Here is a 19,950-nt window from a genome sequence, read left to right on the forward strand (position 1 = left end):
AGCAGGGAGTGGAGACATTGGCGTGCTCAGCAAGCTGAACCAGGACAGCACTGCAGAGACACTGCTCTGACAAGTACCGGCCTCAGTGTAGAAAGGCACAAGAGCAAGTCTTGAACAACCACTCCAGCACGTGCCTGGAGACCTGCACAATAATGTACAGTGTATGCATTTTTAAAAGTTCATGCTATACCTCTCCTCTTGCCCTCTTTCTTAAGAAACAGGAGGAAATGATTACAAAGTTGTTAGTTACTAGCAACAAGCTAGGAAATATTCATGCAGCCAGTGTTGCTAAGTTTGAGGCCTGAGCGGATTTGGAGACAATGCTACAGAGTCAGTTGAGACAAACCATTTGCTCCTGAGCTCAAAAAAGACCTTCTTCCTTCCATATGTATAACAACCAATTCCATTTCAGTGAAAACACTCAGAGAATTAAAATATGCAAGCAGCAGAGACAAGTTCCCATTTCTGCTCCTCCTGCCTTTATGACACACAACAGTACAAAGCGTGCTTCATTTCCCACCTGATTTTCTCACACCAAGTAACATGCTTGTTATGTCTGTTCTTTTCTACACATGAAGGAGGAATGCAAAAAGATCCCATGCCTATGGCCGAGTGCAGCCATGGGATGTTTTCCCAAAGCTGCTTCCAAGAAGCCAACCTGGTGCCCTCAGACAGGAACACTACCACACCAGGGGCGACGCCAAAGAAACGCCAAATGCCACATCCCACCCTTTCAAAAATGAGAATAGGGGAGGGGAAATTATTTAGCAAAAATCATGCAACTTAGCAGACAGAAACCTCCATTTTCCATTCAAAATAACTTTCTCCCCAACAGAAAAGCAGCTCATCACAGACAGAAAAGGTCTCACACAACTCTAGTGACAGCCACCGTGAAACAAAAGGCCACCAGGAGCATCACCAACCACGCGGCTGCTATAAGGGCTGGATCAAGGCTCTGCACAACAAATCAACAGCTCATCTGCCCTGCCAGGGCAGAGCCCCCACAAAGACAGTGGGAGAGGCAGCACCTGGCACCTCACTCATCCAGCCCTGTGCCCAGCACCTCCATGCTGGGAATAATAGCAACCTTCCTTGCATATTAGGTGGGACCTTGGCACTGGAATAAGTTGCCAATGCAACAAGCAACGAGTTAAAGCAATTAATAAGGCATCTGTTGTCATTAATTTAGCTGAGGCAGTTAATAACATGGAATGAAACTCTCCTGCAAAATCAGGGCAACACAGAATATGAGTGTTTCCTTATCACGATGTATGTAACAGAAAAGCCCCCTCAAATCTCAGCAGTCACGTATACATGCTAAGATTTACTGAATGGAGGGAGTTGAACCTGGTAAATCTGTAGTTTGCAAGTCTGGCAATGATCTTAAGTGGGTGCTGGTGTGTGTTGAGTAAAACAAAAGGATTTCACAGTATCAGAATGATACAATATAGAGATGTAGCAAATTTTTCTTCAGGCAGGGGCAGTTCAACAGCATCAAAAATGTTGGTTTTGCACAAGCTATTTATTCCCAGCCTCTAGATGCCTGAGAAAGAGGCAGGTTGACTAGTGAGAGACCAGCATGTCACTTGCTATTTATGCTCTCACAAGTAACTGAATTTGACAGGGACAGTTGATAACCTTCTGAAAATAACTGAACTATCAAAGAATCTGCGTCTTAGCTAACACAGATTTTTGGTTTTGCAGCTTGCAAAAATGCAGACTCTCAGTCTAAGGAGATGATCTTGCAACTCTACCCTGAAAGTCATTGAAGTGGAATATCTATTCTCTAGGGACAACTCATAACTCCCTTTCTGAAGATCTCTATTTGTCTCTTACTGAGAATTTTAAAGTCACCTATTTCCTTTGCAGTATCTCAGGTACAAATACTGCTAGGTTGGTTTTTTTTTGTTTTTTTTTTTTTTTTAATTAGGTAATTAGAAGGGCTCTTTTTCATGTTCAATCAAAAGCAGATTAGTCAAGTTAACCTATGTGGGACAATCCAGAAATTACAGCTCTCCTGATCAAATGCATGTAGCTTGGGTCATCCCAAACCCCACATTTCCAACTTCTCTAATTACTAACACCTGTAGGTCTACTAAAACATGATGAAGATTGGCATATGGAAGCTTGGGAGATGATCCCTTCCAAGCACTCCATCTTTCAGCATTCATCTGCACACACACAGAGCCAGGTAGCAGGAAGAAAACTGGAAGACTGTCATACCCTGTTTTTAGCATATCCCAGGTGTCTAAGGCTGGGACCTCAACTCCTGTCATTAGCAGGGAAGGGAAGCACAGGAAAGCATTCCCCAGCCTGAATGGCTGCTGTAACTGATGCTGGGAAGGTCAGTGTAAGCAGCAGTGGAACACCAGCCAGAGCTTCATCCAATGCATGTGTGTGCAGTGATTTATTGGGCACCTGCAGGCACTCGGTTCAGTTTAAGGATTGGTGCCTACAGGCTCTCTGCTGTAGCAATGGACCAAACCTGATCAAGTTAGAACACCTGCCCAATTCTATATACTCCAAATGGGAGAAAGGACAGAGCAGGTATCAACAATCAGAAAAAGAGGGATTACCAAATTCCCAGATACTTGGGAATTACTCTTGCATAGGAAGTTATTTCATATGAGCAGAATGGTGGAGAGAATATGGAGAGGCATTCAGTTAAAAGCAGTGTCATCTATAATTATAGATTCCCCAGTGACAACAAAATAAATTGGGAATTGTAGAAACACTGAAGGGAAAATAAAAGTTGTCACTGATGGTAAAAGTAATAATTAATTCTGGAGCCTTCTCTCTCTCTCTGCTCCTCACCACCACCTCGGTGGTAATGTGCCAGGCTCTTTCCCAGCAACAGAATTATTTCTGTAAAACATTTTTGTAAGTTGCAATACCTCTGTAACTGAAAATAGAGGCAAATGCGAGCGCTTAGTGGGACCTTTGAAACCCCAGCTGTGAAGACTCATTAACTGTAAGTACATTTTTGCAGATGCACAGCTCTGAATCTGACTCATAACTCTCCTCCCATGACAGCAAGACCCAGGATTCAGGTAAAAAGGCTTAAGATAATTGATATGGATCCTTACTCAGGCAAATTAGGAGGAAGAAAGCAGCAAAGAGGAGACTTAAGGGATATGGTGAAGGAAGGGGGGTCAGAAGTTGGCTCTGTTGAGGGATCCATCATTTGCAGTTTCAAGGCACAAGGAGGGCAGTATGAGATGGGAATCTATGTTTTATCTAACAAATTTTATGCATCTCACTCTTGTATAGGAGAAAACAGCTCTAGTTTCAAATACCAGGTCAGAGTAAAGGCCCCTCTTGATAGTTACTGGGGATTTCAGTTATTTTGTCCTTTCAAGGGCTGGAAATGTTCAGGTTTACCAGGCTCAACTGCACATGAGGGTACTCCTTGTGTCTGCAGCTCTGGGTTGCTAAAGGACAGGATAGACATGGGGGAGATGCACAATGAAGCATCTCTCCTACACATAAGGCATATGGCAAAGTGGAGCACTCGAGTCACAGCTGACTCAGAGCTGCACATGAGGGTATGCACCTACAGTCACATGTGTGTGTGTGTGTGTGCACACCAACAGCCGGGGGAAGCGTTTACTGCCAGCACAGCTCTTCCCAACTGCATTCCAGTGAGCACAAAAACAGCAGGGTCAAAACCTGCAGTAGGAGTCTGTCAGCCACCAGCCTCTGACTGAGCCAGCGTGCTGACACACACCAGGGAGGAGGGCAGACCACTTGGTGTCCAGCAGCTCTTTCCTGCTGGCATTTCTAAGCCTGATACAAGATTCCGGTAACAACAACATTTAAACCGCGCTGTTGTGTATTATACAAGAACAGATCTTCCTTCACAAAAACCTCATTGGCTTTCCACCACCCCACCAAAAAAAAAAATTTAAAATCTTCTAGCAGCATTGACCGAATTGTAAAGCAACCTGGTTGGCTTCCATGCATCCGATGGCCTCTTCCAAGAGTGAAAACTCCACGCAGACATAGCCATAGTCGTAACCTGGGGACAGCATTTAAATACAGACGGGAGTCATGTTAGTGCCTTGTCATACAGAAAGCCACATTAAATCATCAATTTCCCTTTCCCTCCAATGACAAGCCCTCTAACCACCACCCCTCTACCTCAGAATGAAAAAGAAAGAAACCAGGGACTAGCTGGATGATGATTAACTGTGCAGTTTACCATGAACATTAATAGTAGTGTTCCCACTTTCCCTTACACAACCCAGTGACAGTCACACCCTTTCTTAGGGCAAGAAATAATTGCTTTGCTGTTTGTTTTTTCTAAGTCATAGTGACTTTCCATTGCCAGTTTCACATGTTGTGCTACCTTGGAGGCAGCACTCTCCAAAGTAAGTGTTGATAAATCATTTCCAAGTACCTTGCTGCAGATATATTTTACACGAATAGCCAGCATTTTAATTGGGCAATATTTCAGAAAGAACTAACACAATTCCTTTGCCTTTGCTATTTTTCTTTCAACACCTGCTTACTTTTTGAAGTCCAATCCCTTGCATTATGAAAAAGTGCAGCTGAACAGGAACGAGAACTCCAACTTCCTCATTTTGGTATAGATATCACTGCACACATAAGAGGGTGTGGGAACTTTAAGTTTAGATTCAGGAAACTATAGAGCCTTTACTCTTCTCACTCCTTGGAAAGCTGTCATCTCCATCACTGCAGAAGGGATCCACTGATTTAATTGTGTACTCCAGCTACCTGCACTGAAATATAGTGTCCCAAAGTGCAGGGTGAACACTACAGAATCTAAGACCAACTCAAGATCCATCCCTGATGTTGAAACGATCTTCAAGAACTGCAAGGCTGAGGAACAACCTAAAGTCACAACCTCACCCTTCATGTGTCAAGGCCACCACACTCCAAAACAGCACTTTCCAGATGATCCTGGGCAGAGATGATCCTACATGAGCATAAGCAGTGAGAGGGTTTGGCTCCCTCCTCCTGCTGCTCTTTTGGCTGGTTTGGAATGAGAGGAAGGTTGGTCTGCAAGCGATTCGTGCCACTTTAGGCACTTAGCTGTCCTGGTGAGGAGTTCCCTTGCCTTCTACTAAAGATGCACATCTCTACTCCAGTTATTTTCAACCCAGGTGTGTATCTGGTTCCTACTGCTTCAGCCCCTCACCTTCCATGAAAAGGTAATTCCATGCATGCTTCTCCCAGGCAAGGCATTCCAGCCTCCTGGGAAACAGTCCCCATCTCCCTCAAGCCTCTGCCTAAGAACATTTGCTGCACTCCCTAGTTTTTCCTTCTCTCTCACTTTGCCATCTTTGTACTTTACCACATCAAAGACCAGACCACACAAAATTATTTCATCATCAAGCCCTACTGATTTTTTTATCTTTTTCTTTTATTCTGGGAGCTCTTTGCATGCTGTTCTAACAACACAATCCTGACTTCGTACCTTTGCCTCTAATAACAAGACTCCAATTTGAATCTAGCACCTCTTCCACCTCATAGAGGAATTTATTCCCTTTTCCCATATTATTTTAGTCAATATAATTATGCTAAATGGAAATTTATCAATCTGTGTGTTGTTCAGCTTAGTGGAAGATGCAGTCCAGCAGCACAACATCTGTGGTGGAAGGCAGCTAAAGGCACTTAACACTCGTACATCAAGTGGGCACCTGGAACTAGAGGTGTGGTTTCAGCTGGCAGAATTGACAGAACCAAATTGATTCAGCTGTTCTCACAGCATCCATTCTGCTCTGCAGTACAGCCACACCGGATGACATTTTGAAAATGAAGGAGTTCTCCTCTCTGCAGAAGGCAGCTGTTCTCCAGAAGCAGTGCTGCCCCTTGCTGGGAGACTGCTCTGCATTCCAGGCAGTCACCTCTGCTACTCCCTGCACAGTGTGCAGCCTCACGTGGTACATTTTAAAGCCTTACTCAAATCCAGAATTCTCGAGTCGCTTCTTTCCCTTCTGTTTAGAGAAGAGCTACATGAATGATATTTGTCAGCCCATAAGGCTCCTGGTTCCCCTTCAGAGAGGATTTTTGAAAGCTTGCTGTAATCAGCAAGGCAAGATCAGAGCACTAACTTACTTCTATGTGTAGGAGACCTCATGAGAAACACAAAGCAAGATTGCAGAAGTTTTCATTCTATTTGCTCTGCAATAAGAGGACATTTACATCCCAGTCCTCATGAAGGGAATGAGTAGTTTAGACGTGGATGTAATCCAGCATGACACAACTGAGAGTGCAAGGCTGAATGTTATACAGAGACACAAAAGCTCAGACGCTTGGAGGGATGTACGCCAGAGGATCATTCCAAGCATTACACGGAGACAGTTAAGGAGAAGCCCAGCACATTTCTCCTTCTGCACTTTCCCCTCCTCTGCTCTCCCCCACCGAACTCACAAACAAAGCAGCAATAACATGTACAAAAACAATAACCATGGGCCCCATATCCTGCCAAAATGCAGCTCCAGGCCAGACGTTCAGCTCTTGTGGTCGGCTCGCAGAGGGACGCAGCGTTCTGGAATTCACTACGAGCTGTCCTTGCACAGACAGCACCACAGTGGTGATGCAAGAAGAGAGCAGCCTGGAGCCACTTGCTGAAAACCACTGCTGAAGACGTGTGGGGGCTTGACACTTTTCCCCTCCTCCAGATTCAGAGCTTTGCATGGATCTGACAAGCACACTCAGGATGTGAGAACTATGGAGTAACATCAGCCTTGGGCGGCACGCCACCCCTGCTCTGCCCCCCTAACCCCAGCTCCTCCACAGCATCCTTCCATTTTAGGCCATGGCAGGGAGGCAACTGAAATGGAAGCCTGTGGAACAATGGCACCACATCTTCAAAAAGCAATGGCTGCTGATTTTTCCACCATCTGCAACAATCACATTACCCAGAGGACAACATTTGAAACACAACCAAGTGGCTCAAGGCTGGTTCTTAAGCGGGAGCAACTACAGAGGCTCCTACCACCAACTGTTGCTGCGCCTCTTCCCTGCTTCCTCCATAGGGCTGGTTCAGCTCTGTGTAGCAGCTGCTGAGCTTGGATATTTTTGTTTCCGAAGCCTTCACAGTGTTTGCCTGTCAGAATGCCAACAATTTAGGTGCTGTTACCAGAAGCAGGGCATGGGATTTTGACGGAGGAACAAGGCCAGGCACCCAATGGCAGGAACTGGTTGCACAGGCATCCCAAGGTAAGCAGTGCTCCTCTGTGAGTGAGAGCTCTTGGACACCCTCTGGTATTCTTCAGACCATAGAAATAAAACCAAAGCAATCAAACCAGCAAAGCAAAACCACTGCTGAAGAACAGTGGGGTTTTTGACTCAAAGAGGCCTAACTTCACAGGCAAGGTTTCACATGAAGATATAAATCCTGGCCTCTTCACCTATTGATCAGTACAATACTACAGTTTCAGGATGCACAAGAAATTAAAATGGAGTAATGATTTGTAGAAGTATATATGATCAACATAAACTCTGTCAAAAAGGAAAGAAATTGGGGTGGTATTTCCCCCACACAATCTCTGAGCACGCTGCAGCACAGCTACACTGTCCAAATGATTTTTCCAACAGGAACACTTGAACTTGCCCAGATTTTGGCCCTAGCACAGCCATAAAACACTCATGTCCTCATCTCCCCCTATGTTTTAGGTCAACTGTGTAAAAGGACTCTTGTACCTTATTTAGCTACTTCCTTTCAGCTGTGCAAGTCTACAGTACCACAGGCTGTGTACAACAGATGAAATCAGAATGCAAGGAGAGGGTGCACATAGATTGCAGAGGACTTCTGCTTTCCCTTAAGTGCTTCTATGTATACACAATCCTTTACGGATGCTCCCAAAGCATGCTCGGCTGTCTTCTGCACTGAAAATGGCACAAATGCTTAATACTTAGGAGTAGGGACACATTTAGAGCTCCAGGAAGCTGCTCTGCGAGCTTTGGAATAAGGAACATTCTGCCTCTGAAACAGACGTGTCTTAGCAAAGTGAATTTTGACAGCAAATGGAGGGTCCCTGCTAGCATGCAATAGTTTGGCTAAAAATCCTGAAAGCCTGCCTTAAAATTACTGTTCTTTGGCTTCAGATATAGAGATCAAAGACTTGAGATTTAAAATAAGTCTTGTCTCTATACAGACACAGTTTCTACTGAACAACTGACACGTAGTAATGTGTTACTTCACCATAGTTTGTTATATCAAAGATCTAAATAAAGGAAAACCATAATGTTGTTCTCATAGAGGCTGTAAGCAGTGTGAAGACAAAAAAAATATCTCCGGAGTTTTAGAAGACCAAATGAAAAGATCCTGTAGTGACAGCAGCCCTGTCTGTGCCAAAGCAAAGATAGTTTTGGAAAGAAGGCAGGATGGCAACATGACAAAGGCAGCCAATCCAAGAGGCAACCCAGCTTCTTGATCCTAGGAATGAGTGCAGTCAGTCGTGCTCCTGCACAACCCCAGCAAGCTGAGGGCATTAGGTCACCTCACATCCACGGGGAGCCACCACCTGCCTTTGCAAAAACAACTGTGGCAAACCCCCAGCTGCTCTGGTGCAACACAAAGATGTTCCTTCTCCTCTGGGACAAGAAGAGGTCTCCCATTAAAGTAACTCCATGTAACAGCTCACCAAAGGACACTTACAGTACCTTGGGCAGCTGGGCCACCTGCCAGCATGGTGGAGGTCCCTGCATCTGCCAGGTGGGCCAAGCAGCCTCAAGGCAGATGGATGCAATGCAGTCTCCTAGGCAGAGAGCTTCCCCACCATCACTACAACACTTGACTTGTGTTTTTTCCCCTAGGATATGAGACAACTACCACACAAGAAAAGCATTTGCAGTTCTGGAGACTTCTGGGATTCAGAGGGATGGCACATTAAAGCAGAGCCATGGCCAGCAGCTGAAGCAGGAGATTCTTGCTGCTTGCTCCCTCCAGAGAAAGCTTGGCAGAGCAGGGTGCAGCTGAGGAAACACTCTGCAGAGTTTCACCCATGCTAGAGAACAAAGTTCTATTGCTCCTAGGGCAGCTATAGCATAAAGCATGGAGTGACTATGAAGGACTTCTCCCTGAAGGAATCTGTGCTCTCACACACTGACCTTTGGGGAGCTCAGGTAATGGAGACAGGGATTGTGCACCCTGTTCTCAGAGAATCTGCCATCTGTGATTGAAAAGAAGATCTACCTCATGAGTGGGAGATTTTGGCAATGTGCCCATGACCCCACGCGCAAGATTTGCCTGTTTCCTCCAAGGAAAGATGCAGATGTAGGTCTGTTATTATTCACTTATACCAGAGTGAATAATACTGGAGAACACAGGGCTTTCTCTGGATCTCTGTGCTATTACACTGGACTACTATTAGGAGACATCATACACTCAATGCTTCCAGGAAAACAGGAGCTCCTGGACATGCTCAGGAATGGCTGTACCTGTGTTTACTCAGCAGGCACTGCCTTTGCAGTGAGGATGGGCACCAGAGTAGTGCCTTTTGTGCCAGGCAGAGGAAATAAATCTGTCCAACCAGTCTAAAAAGCTGGAGGGCACCCCCGCAGCACGGCAGGGACAGTAGCAATTTATCTATGCTACCACAGAAGCCAAAATCATGAGCTCTCTCAATACCAGCTGGTGGATTCTGAGCATCCATAAATTTGTCAGATCTCTTTACTGCACAGATAAATTGGTCTTCAGAGCTACTAAAGCTGAAGAGCTATACTAGAATAAACAGGACAATCTGCAACAAGCCATATCCCCAATCCCTTTCAAAGGCTGAGCATTTACAAGCCACACCTGCTGCTGGGAAAAGGCCTGTCACTTCCTGCTGTCCCTCTGTGTAAAGAAGTACACTCTTACACACTCATTCATGACAGAGAACAACACTGAAACCACAGGAAATGAAACAGAGCTGTATTCTGACAGATAAAGCACTAAAGTCCATTCTCCTTCCTCCATCCTGGAGAACAAGACACAGAAAGGACCTGCCTGAGACAACCTCAAAGGTAGACACCAGCAGCTCCATAAACTACAGGAACTACTACAGTCAGAGCCCCAATGGCTGTCAACCCTTCTAGGCCCAAGGAGGACACTTTATACACAGCACAAAGGAGAGGAGAGAAAAAACCCCAATGCTAAGATTGTATACACTGTAGTTTTATTAAAGACAAACTATCACATTATGTTTGTACAGAAACCTGGAATCTGAGGAATGTTGGGGCCCTCACTAGACTCCATGAGAAAGGACTGTGAGCTGCATACCTGGGAAGATGTTCCACCCAACAACTTGGTTTTAAAGTGCTGCTAATGTGAACCTGGTCTCCAGGATATACAACTTGGCATCTTAGCACAAAGCAATCAAGGTAATGTCAGTACACTGTGCAAAGCCTTGAAGTTTTGCTCGAGAGATGCAAAAGGAATGAGCACCTTTGTAAAAATGTATTCTGTATGTCAAAAAGGCTGTGAGCATGTTTGATGGATGGATGTGTTTGTTGCCTTTTTGGAATAGGCCTTATAACCCTGAACCAAGGTTGATCACCATCACAAACACTGATTTAGACCAGATTTGTACTTCCTATTTCCCAAGCCACCACATGACAGATAAGGTAAGAGGAGCAAGAACCCCTTTTACTTCCAAGAGACAATGCACTAGTGCCCTGAAACCAAGCAAGGCAAGCCAAAAGCCTCCTGCCCACACAGCTGGGAAAACTGGCAAGGACTGCTATTGATGACCATGGACTAATTCCAGCTAAGTGTATTTTTTGGTTCTTGGCACACTATTCTAGCTACAAGCTAGAGTCAATTGGTTCAGGCAGATCAGTGCTGAAAATAAGTCCTGGCAGGTGAGCCCTGCAGTCTGCAGAACTCTGCTGATCACTGGGGGATCTGACCACACCTCAAGAGGAAACTCCCTGTGTGCTACAGGATCTCGTGAGCTCAGGGATGGTCACCTCAGCTCTCAGCAAGTGCCTGAGCTCTGCATGCCTGAGTCATGGCTGATGCTGCAGACTGGGCCACACAACCACCACTGTGCAAAACACCAAGCACAGCAACAGGAGATTATTCATCCTATGGTGCATCATGGTGCATCGATGGTGAGCCAAGCTGCCCTCTGTATGATTAGCACAACAGGCCAGATGCCCCTCTGCACCACAGCATGTGCTAGAGCCATTCCACAGCAACCCACAGCGTGTGTTTGTACCAAACCCAAGAATCCAAGTCCTTGTGGCACCTCATCTAACTCCAGAGAGTTGGTGCCAAGCCCTCTATATGGGGAAGCCACCAGCTCACCACAAACCCACCCTTCGGAAGGGTTTCCCCCTGGGCACTGGATCACTCCAGAAAGGACACAAAAAGGTTTCTGATCAGCACAGTTCCAGAAACACTCCCTCCCCCTGCAGAGGAGCAGCTCACCTCCCCAGTCTACCTAAAGCTGAGAGCTGCAGCACGATGGCACCTGTGGCAGGAGCAGCATCTTGCCAGCATTTCTGGCCTCCAAGAGCTGCCCTACCCAAACACCACCCACAGCAAGAAAGCTAAAACCCTGTTATATGCGGGCCTGACAAATGCACAGCCAGGTCTGCCTCAAGGGAAAGGTGATCTCACTGCCTTGGAATGCACTCCAGCCATGGAAAATGGAGAACTTATCCCTGCTGAGGAGAAGCGCACCAATTTAAAAAAAAAAAAAAAAAAAAAAAGATCTGCACCAATTTTTCCATTATGAGCTGGAAATTTCTGGACTCTTAGATTATGAGTTTTAGCAAAATAGAACACTGAAAAATACAAATCTAAATTCCAGAGGCTTCCTGATATATTCCTGAAACCAATGATTCACTGTTGTGATATACAAGATACACTGCACTTGGAAGGGGAAAAAAAAAAGCAGCACCTTTTAAAGATTTATCTAAGGGGCTTATTAATATTTAACAGGGCACCAATGCGGCAGAGCTTAGAGAGAACAAGCAAGATAATCCAGTTTCTTGTAGGACTTGGCCAAGGCAATTTTAAGTTTAACACAGAGAGGGATAAGGGAAGCAGTTCCAAGCACCACATAAAGGGCTGGTCAGGAGAAATGAAACAGAACATGAATGCTAGGGCAAGAAGGAGGCTGAGCAAGCAGTAAAGTAAATTTAGTGGCAATAATAGTTGCTAAAACAAAAGCTTTTCAAAATGGAGCAGGCAGCTGCCAAAAAGCAGCTCATGTTTCCAGGTGACACTACATTTCTTGGGTGCTCCTTCACCAGAGGAAGAAGCCTGTCCTTTAGCAGGAGTCACCTGTGTCCATGTGGACATTGCTCTGGCCCCAAGCACTACTGCTGTTCTACCTGCTCCAGGCATTCCTGTTCCACAGCTGCTTTGCTCCTCAGGGGTGCTGCACTGTGTTCCCACATACACACCCAGGGTTCAAAAGTGAGTATTTGCAAGGGTCAAAACAGAGTTAAAACCCCAAATCTCCCAATTTTTGAAGTTCTGCACTAATTTAGAGAGAACATAAAGGGGCTGGGGTAGATCTCACTGCTCCTGCTGACTAGAATCCAGCTCACCTGGTCCCTCCAGGTCCACTTCAGAGCTCCCTTCCTCTCTCTAGTGAGAGAGTCCACTCTCCACCAGGCTCTCCTAGCCCAGCAAAAATTCTTCTCAGTTCCCCAGATGGGCTTATGGAGTGAACTAGAAAAGTCTTGTGGGCTGCCAGCCACTTCTCAGGCTCACTTTCCCTGAACAGCTTTCACAGCTGCTGGTACCAACACTAACAGGAATCCTGGTTGGAAAACACATGTTCCAAGCTTGTCCCACTGCATGCTGCATCCAGGAGAACAATTTGAACAGAAGGCTCACTGTGGCTTGTGCTTTCACTTATTACTTTGGACACCACTGTAGTGTCCTTTAAGATAAGCAGCCTTTTAAGATAAGGCTGGCTCCATGTGCTTCCTTCTCCAGGGCACACTCTAGTGACTCAGCCAGAGCTCTGTGCATATCAGACCCTCAGATGAGATCTCAGGCTTATGTCTGACATTAGTCAGGGAAGTAGAAATAAAGCCTGATGAAAATCAGGCAGGAGTTTATAAAATATGATCAAAATCAAAACCAGGGCAAGGTGTGTTCATGTTAGACTCCTCAAAGGTCAAAGGTGTCGGCTTCAAGTTCCTGGCAGTCAGCACTGAGGCAGGAGCATGGACAGTAAAAGGAGGAGGAGAGACCCCATTCCATGAGCAGCCAGTGTGGTCACACACTGCACTAACACCTCCAAGGAGGGGACACCACGGTGTAAAGCCACATGAAAACCCAGAGCCCAGCAAGGAGAGACAAGCACCTTCAGATGGGATAGGGGAGCTCACAACCCCTTCCCAGAGAGCTGCTGACAAGTCATCACCACAGGCATCTACAGGAGCAGTGGGACATCCATGCTCTGCCTCCACACAAGGCTCCAGGACATCCTGCACACCAAAGCAGCTGATAGTCTTTGAGAAGGCTCCACAGTCACCTCAAGGTTTGTTCTTTGCAAAGATTAATTGGACAGACACGACCAAACACACTTGAGAACTCAAGCTGAAAGATTTAACATAGTTATTTCTGCCAAGGCTTATACATCACACTGGAAGAAGCCCTCCTCCCCCCAAAAATGGATTTGGCACTTTCAGTCTGAATGTACAGGCATCAACTCAAAAATCTAACTGATGGAAATTACAAGTTAATGTCTTTTAGGGTAATACTATAAAGTCTGACTTTGACATTTTATCATTGTAAATATCTGCCTCTTTGATTTAAATAGAATTACTATGCCACTTCTTAAGGTCTCTCACTGCCTTGTTTAAAATCTAGCCATCATTTCAGTTTGTGGGCTTCAGAGACAAAATAATCTAAAGAATCAACAGCTTGAATGCATAACAAAATCACACCAGGTATATTAAGAACAGAGTTCCATTCTCAGCACAGCCTTCTGTGAAAATAGACTTTCCTTCGCACATACAGGGTATGTAAAAAAAGAGGCTTTATAAAGAAATTGAGCTGCTTTTTCCAAGAAAAATCAACCATATCTTTTTCCCCAAACCAGAATGAGTCTTGTAAAGATCATACAGTGGAATCATTACACTGAAGCTGCTGAGATAAGCTTTATGATAAGCGTTATCTTTTTGAGAAACTGATCCAAACCTCACTTATTTTGAGTTAATTGCGTGTTATTTGTTACGGCTGTTATTGTTCCCCCCACAGCTGCAGGCATTCTTCTCTCAAACACACTCAACATGCATACTCATGATTAATGTTATTTTTAACATTTCTGGACAGCACTCAAAAATATACAACCCACTCAGACTGGCTTAGCACGTGCTCCTCTGAGCCAGGCTGCCATTGTCCCACCGAGCCGATACAGCAGTGCAGGTGTATCCCAGACATCAGTAATCCAAAAGGTATGCTTTTAATTCTTATGGATATTTACATACACACCCCATCACAAAAGCATTGTTTAGCCCATGGCTGGCCTCTAGTTTCAGAGGTTTAGCTTTTCAGAAGTTAATATTAAATCAATTCTACACACTTCTCTAGGAGGAGCCAATGTGAAAAGCTGGATTAATTTTACTACAGCTTCTAGTTACCCAATTTCTAAAACAAGTATTCACAATGCAGGAAGCTTTTATTGCCCTAGACACATCCATCTTGTGCAAGAAGGATCAGAGAGCTGTTTAAATGCAGCCTCAGGACACAATGCAAAACAAAGACTTTGGAGCCTCCACGTAACCTGGAACAAAGCTACGCCGCTTAAATGACTGATGTTGACTGGACAGGGTTAAACAACAGCTTTACACAGCTCATAAAACACGAGCTAATTTTAACTTCATTCTTTGCCTCCCCACAATTGCCAGAAAAACTTTTTAAAAAGCCAACTTTGCAGCTGAAGAGACAGCCTGGAACAGAATGCAGCTTTTGGAGAGACAGCAGAAAACTGCAGCCCTCGCATCACATGTGAGCACCCGCAGATACCGGAGCCTCTGCACATAACTTCAGACACTGCGTCTCATCCTGAGCAGCCTTTGAAACAGGGAAGGGGAAGGAAGAAACAGCAGCTCTCTAATGAGGGCAGTAAGTCCTAATAATGTACATGGGAAGAGACTTACAAAGAAATTTCCAGTTCAAATTGGTTTATTACTGAAGTGACATGTTTCAGAAGGAAAAAAACCCCCAAAACAACTGATAAATCTCATCAGCACAGGCAAGAAAGGAACGTGTTGCAATTATTGTGTTGCAGTCAGTGCTGTGTGGGTGACGACAGCAATACTGAAATATGCTTAGGAAAGAGGAAAGCAAGAAAGACTAACTGTGCCCCTTAAGCCCTGCTTGTTAGGCCAGATTACGTGACAAAGGGATGTTCTTTAGTTCAAAGGTTCCTGAGAAGGTTGTGAAATCTCCTTTGACAGCTTCCAGAAACAAAAATACACAAATACCCCACTGCCCCAGTTTCTCAACACATTGGAAGCCTTTACATAATGTATTGACACCAAGAATTCCAGCTGCTTCATGTACAACTCACACTGAAAATATGAAAAAGCACTGATGAATTTAGAAGCCTCTGCTCTCCTAGGTTTAAAAATAAAATTAAAATAAAATACCAGTTTCCAGGTATTTCCTACTAGTATTATCCACACCAATCCCCAGGACTCACCCTTCCTACCATCGCACATCTTTGCTCCAGTACAACTCTTTCACAAAGCAGCCTTGTAAAATAATTCTTTCTTCAGAATCCTATACACACTGATCAGAAGTACAGCAGAACTTTATTCTTTGAATGAGGAAGAACATACAGACCCAGTATTTGGATATCTGCTTATAAAACTTACTTTGTCTTTTTATTTAACCTGTCTTCATACCTAAGCAGGGCACCAGTTTCAGGTTACTGAAGGAGAAATGTTAGGATGGAACAGGTTTCCTGAGGACACTATCTGTGCAGCATTTGTTCCACAGTAAGACCACCTCAGAAACAAGATTTAGAACATTCCAAAAGGATTTAGTAATAGTTCAAAAAAAATAGGGAAAAATTAACCTGCTGTCCCATGGCTTTACACTTGATAGCTATTAGAACAGCTTCAGAGCTCTTCCTGCTGCTCCTACACTTCTCCAGAGGCAGCTGGACACATGCTTTACCTCTGAGGCAGCAGTCAGTATACTCATCAATTTTGAGGCCAAGAGGACAAACTACAAAACTCACAGGGCATTTTCATTTAAAAATACCTGCAATTAGGGCATGTAAGACTTAAAGCAAATTGCCTAAGAGGATATTGGTGTAAAAAATACCCTGTTGTCACCTTGAAACTAGAAGCACTGGAAAAGCATTCTTACCTGAGCTGTAATCTTTCAGTCGCAGGTCCTTCACAGGGGTCCCATCAGGCCCTCGGAAAGCATTGAGGATCTACAGGAAAAACAAGATCCACTTCATCTCCAAAATCAAACCTCCAAACCCAAGGTACTTGCCAATGCACATTTCTGTCTCTCCAAGAGTTCTATTCTTTCTAGGTTAAGGCTGTTACAAACTGACACGCTTTCCAGCAGTACCTGAGAATTAAGTTCCAGCCGAGTTATTGTACCGAGTTTTCAGAGTATTTTTGGGTTTTGTTTGAAGAAATGAGCACCGTTTACACCACAATTCAACTGTTCAAAGATTTATTACACAGCTTTCAGCCAGACTCAGATCAGATCCTTATTTAAGGTCAAAGATGTCCTACTGCCTTTAAGAAAATCAAAGTACAAGGGCAACTGTTCTGGGTCTTATCATCCTCCGAAGGACAAAGTTCTCCTATGAGTTCTCCTTTATGGAGCCTCAGAAGATGATCACTACAGCTAAGCCTAGCAAAAACTGCTGCGTGTAGGGGTTCTCATGCCTGGAACCTTCACCAAATAAACAAAAAACCCCAAAACTGAAGTCCTAATTCATAGGAAATGGAGCTACTCTCACCATGTAGCCTACATAATTTTATGTTTTTCTTACTAAAACCAGCAGGAACAGCAGATATCTTTTCCATCTTTGTAAGATCTCATTTAAGCAATTTCAAGTAACTAAGAACAAACAAGTTCACTTAGACACTACTTGTCTTCTGAGCCCAAAATAGTAGTAACAATATTTGGTATAAATAAAGCAGTGATGAAGTAAGGCATGTTGCAGAGTCTGGAGTCAAGGCTTCTAGCTATCAACACCCCACATGCAACCACAGGAAAACTCATCACTTCCAGAAGCCCCAAAAACCCAGAATAATCAGATAACAGGTAACATTGCAGTGACTTCTAAATCTGGATTTTCCCCTGGGGAAATGACAGACCATCTGATATGCATTAACCAGACTTCAAAGTGGTACTTTAGAAACCCTCGAGAGAAGTTTCTGGATGAGAAACATCCCACTTACATCATCCTTTGTGGCAGTTTCAGGCACTCCTCCGAGTCGAATGAGCTTGCTTGGCTTCACATACTTGGGGCAGGTCCGGTAATCTTGGTCCTTGAGTTCACACAATCAAGATGATTTTACAAATGAGAGATGCTGGCTCACAAGATACAGAAGCAGTAGCAAAATAAAGCAGGGGAAAATTCAAAGGCAAATGCCCATACGCAGCCTGACTCAAAGCTTTAACCCCTGTTGGAGATTCAGGGAGCTCTGGAGGAGCTCTTCACATGCTCACTGAGCTGTATAGGAAGATCTAGCTGCAGGAAAATAAAATGGGCAGATCATATCTCTCTGCTTTCCAGCAGTGGGAGATTCAAATTCAATAGTAGTTATTCAAATTCAATAGAAGGTATTAACTCAGTAGTTACCACTACCTTCAGGTTTCCAAGATAACTCTGGAGGAAATCAAAGTATATCTGAGATAGTAGTACACAGGCCCACCCAAGGCAGTAGCTTCCCTCTGATACTGCTCATAAGCAACATCCATGGCAAAACAACAAAATACATTTATCTGTAAGCAGTTCCCCCAACACCCTCTGTCTGGCCATTTTCAACCTGGGGACTTTCTGAGACAAATCTGGTTCTACATATTTAGTAACTCTCACTTGCTAAACTGCACTTCTCTTGGGAAGTGTTTCTGAGATAGAAATGGTGCCCAAATAATAAATAATCTGGAGCAGAGAATGATCTCAGAGAAGGATGGTGAATTAGAATAGAACTGAAGTGACAGGACATGGATGAAGACTCCTTCCCAGCTCCTTCCAATCTTTGGCCAACACACATTTAACAGAGACATCAATTGACAAAAACACCTACCTGAAGGTTCTTATAGGGCCTAGAATCTTTGCTGGGTTTTCCTTCTGCAAAGGACTTGCCATGTTCATAATCAAACATTTGATGTCCCGGCAGCCGGTGATCCACATCCCGATATTCCATGTTCCGGTAGTCTGTATCTTGCCTCCCAAGGAAATCCAGGTCACCTTCACCCTTTAACCCAAGATCAGAATCGGATCTTTGCTGCTCCCCCCCAGAAAGTTGCTGCTGTTGCTGCTTGTTAGCAAAGGTCTGAGGCTGCTCCTCTTGGTCCTGAAGAGTAGGAAGAGGTCCGCGGCTATTCTGGAAATTGTGTGAAGTGTCATCTTCAAGACCCAGTCCCAGGGATTCCTCTTCTCTGGCTGGTGCTTCCGAGTGTTGGAATTCTCCTTTTTGGCTACCAAAGGGACTTCTATCTAGACTAAGTGCAGACTCATCTCTTTTGCTGGTGCTTAAACCAGAGCCCTCTCTTTCTGCTAAAGGTACATTAGATTGGTTGTGTCTGAAATCTACAAGGCTTTGATCCACAGGAGGCATTTCCCTATCTGAAAAGTCCATGGGAGGAGCCACATCTCTGCTCCTAAAATCCTGATCAGATCGGGATCTGTGCCTATTTCTGAAGTCTGATGATGGTGCATTCCTGTTTCTGAAGTCCAGATCAGAGGTGCCCACGCCCCTGAAGTCCAAATCAGGTACATCCCTATTTCTGAAGTCTGAATAGGAATGTTCTCTGCCCCTGTAGTCTAACTCAGACATGTCTCTTGCCCTAAAGTCTGAATGAGGCCCATCTCGACCTCTGAAGTCAAAATCATAAGACCCCCTTCCCCTGAAGTCTGATGGAGGTTCCTCCCTGCCCCTGTAATCCATATTGTGTGCTTCCCTATCCCTGTAGTTCATACGGAAAGTGTCCCTGTTCCTGTAGTCCCCTGAGGGAACATCCCCAGCCCTGAAGTCCATGGGGGGCCCTTCTCTCTCCCGGAAGTCTCCGGAATACATATCCCTGCCCCTGTACTCCGAAGGAGGCGGCTCCCTACCTCTGAAATCCATCTGAGACTCATCTCTGCCCTGGAAGTCAGATGGTGGGAAATCCCTGCCCCTGAAATCGTGGTGCCCATCCCCACCTCTGAAGTCACTACGTGGTCCATCTCTAGCTCCATAGCTGAAAGAAGGTTCCTCTCTGTTGGCAAACTGAGGATTGAGGAGGCCTGAGAGTGCCTGGATATCAAAAGGAAGTGATTTTCTGCCAGAGAAGTTGCCAGAGTGTCTTTCTTGACCAAGACTATCAAGGGAAGGAGGATATTCCCTGTTCCACCCGGGAGCAAACCTTTCTTCTTGGCTCCCACTGTAGAAATAAAGACAGTATTATTCATAACGTGCTTAAGAGTCTGAAATCTACACAGCAGCACATTCTTCTCTAAACTTTTATAGAGCTGTGTAACAGTCTAAGATCCGCAGAAGATATTGATGTTTGGCAGTTTAAGATGAGGCAGCATACGACAGATGTGAGAAAGTAAACTGGGGTGCTCCCATTTCAGCACAATTTCCAGAAGCACTCAACAGAGAATACCTGCAACATTAATGGGTTAATGATGGTAGCAATCCACATAGTCCTGCACTGCACACAGCTCTGCAGCTGTCTGAGGTGCCAGCAGCTGGTGTGTTGGTTCATTAGCATCACCAGCACACGCCTGTGAGGAGCCCAGGAGCTTAAGCTCTCTGGGCAGTATGGAAACAGCTAAA

General features: G+C 44.8%; 1 protein-coding gene across 1 annotated transcript in view; it reads right to left on the minus strand.

The window, feature by feature from the left end:
• RBM6 (RNA binding motif protein 6) overlaps window positions 1–19,950 on the minus strand; it is a 53,803-nt gene that overhangs the window by 31,951 nt on the left and 1,902 nt on the right. The window contains exons 2-5 of the mRNA XM_066558199.1: window positions 18,214–19,552; window positions 17,362–17,451; window positions 16,304–16,373; window positions 3,945–4,018 (exon numbers count right to left, since the gene is read on the minus strand). Of these exons, the coding sequence (XP_066414296.1) occupies window positions 3,945–4,018; window positions 16,304–16,373; window positions 17,362–17,451; window positions 18,214–19,552 (1,573 nt within the window). The remainder of the gene's footprint in view (window positions 1–3,944; window positions 4,019–16,303; window positions 16,374–17,361; window positions 17,452–18,213; window positions 19,553–19,950) is intronic.

Source organism: Molothrus aeneus, chromosome 12 (assembly GCF_037042795.1).
Source record: "Molothrus aeneus isolate 106 chromosome 12, BPBGC_Maene_1.0, whole genome shotgun sequence".
NCBI lineage: Eukaryota > Metazoa > Chordata > Aves > Passeriformes > Icteridae > Molothrus > Molothrus aeneus.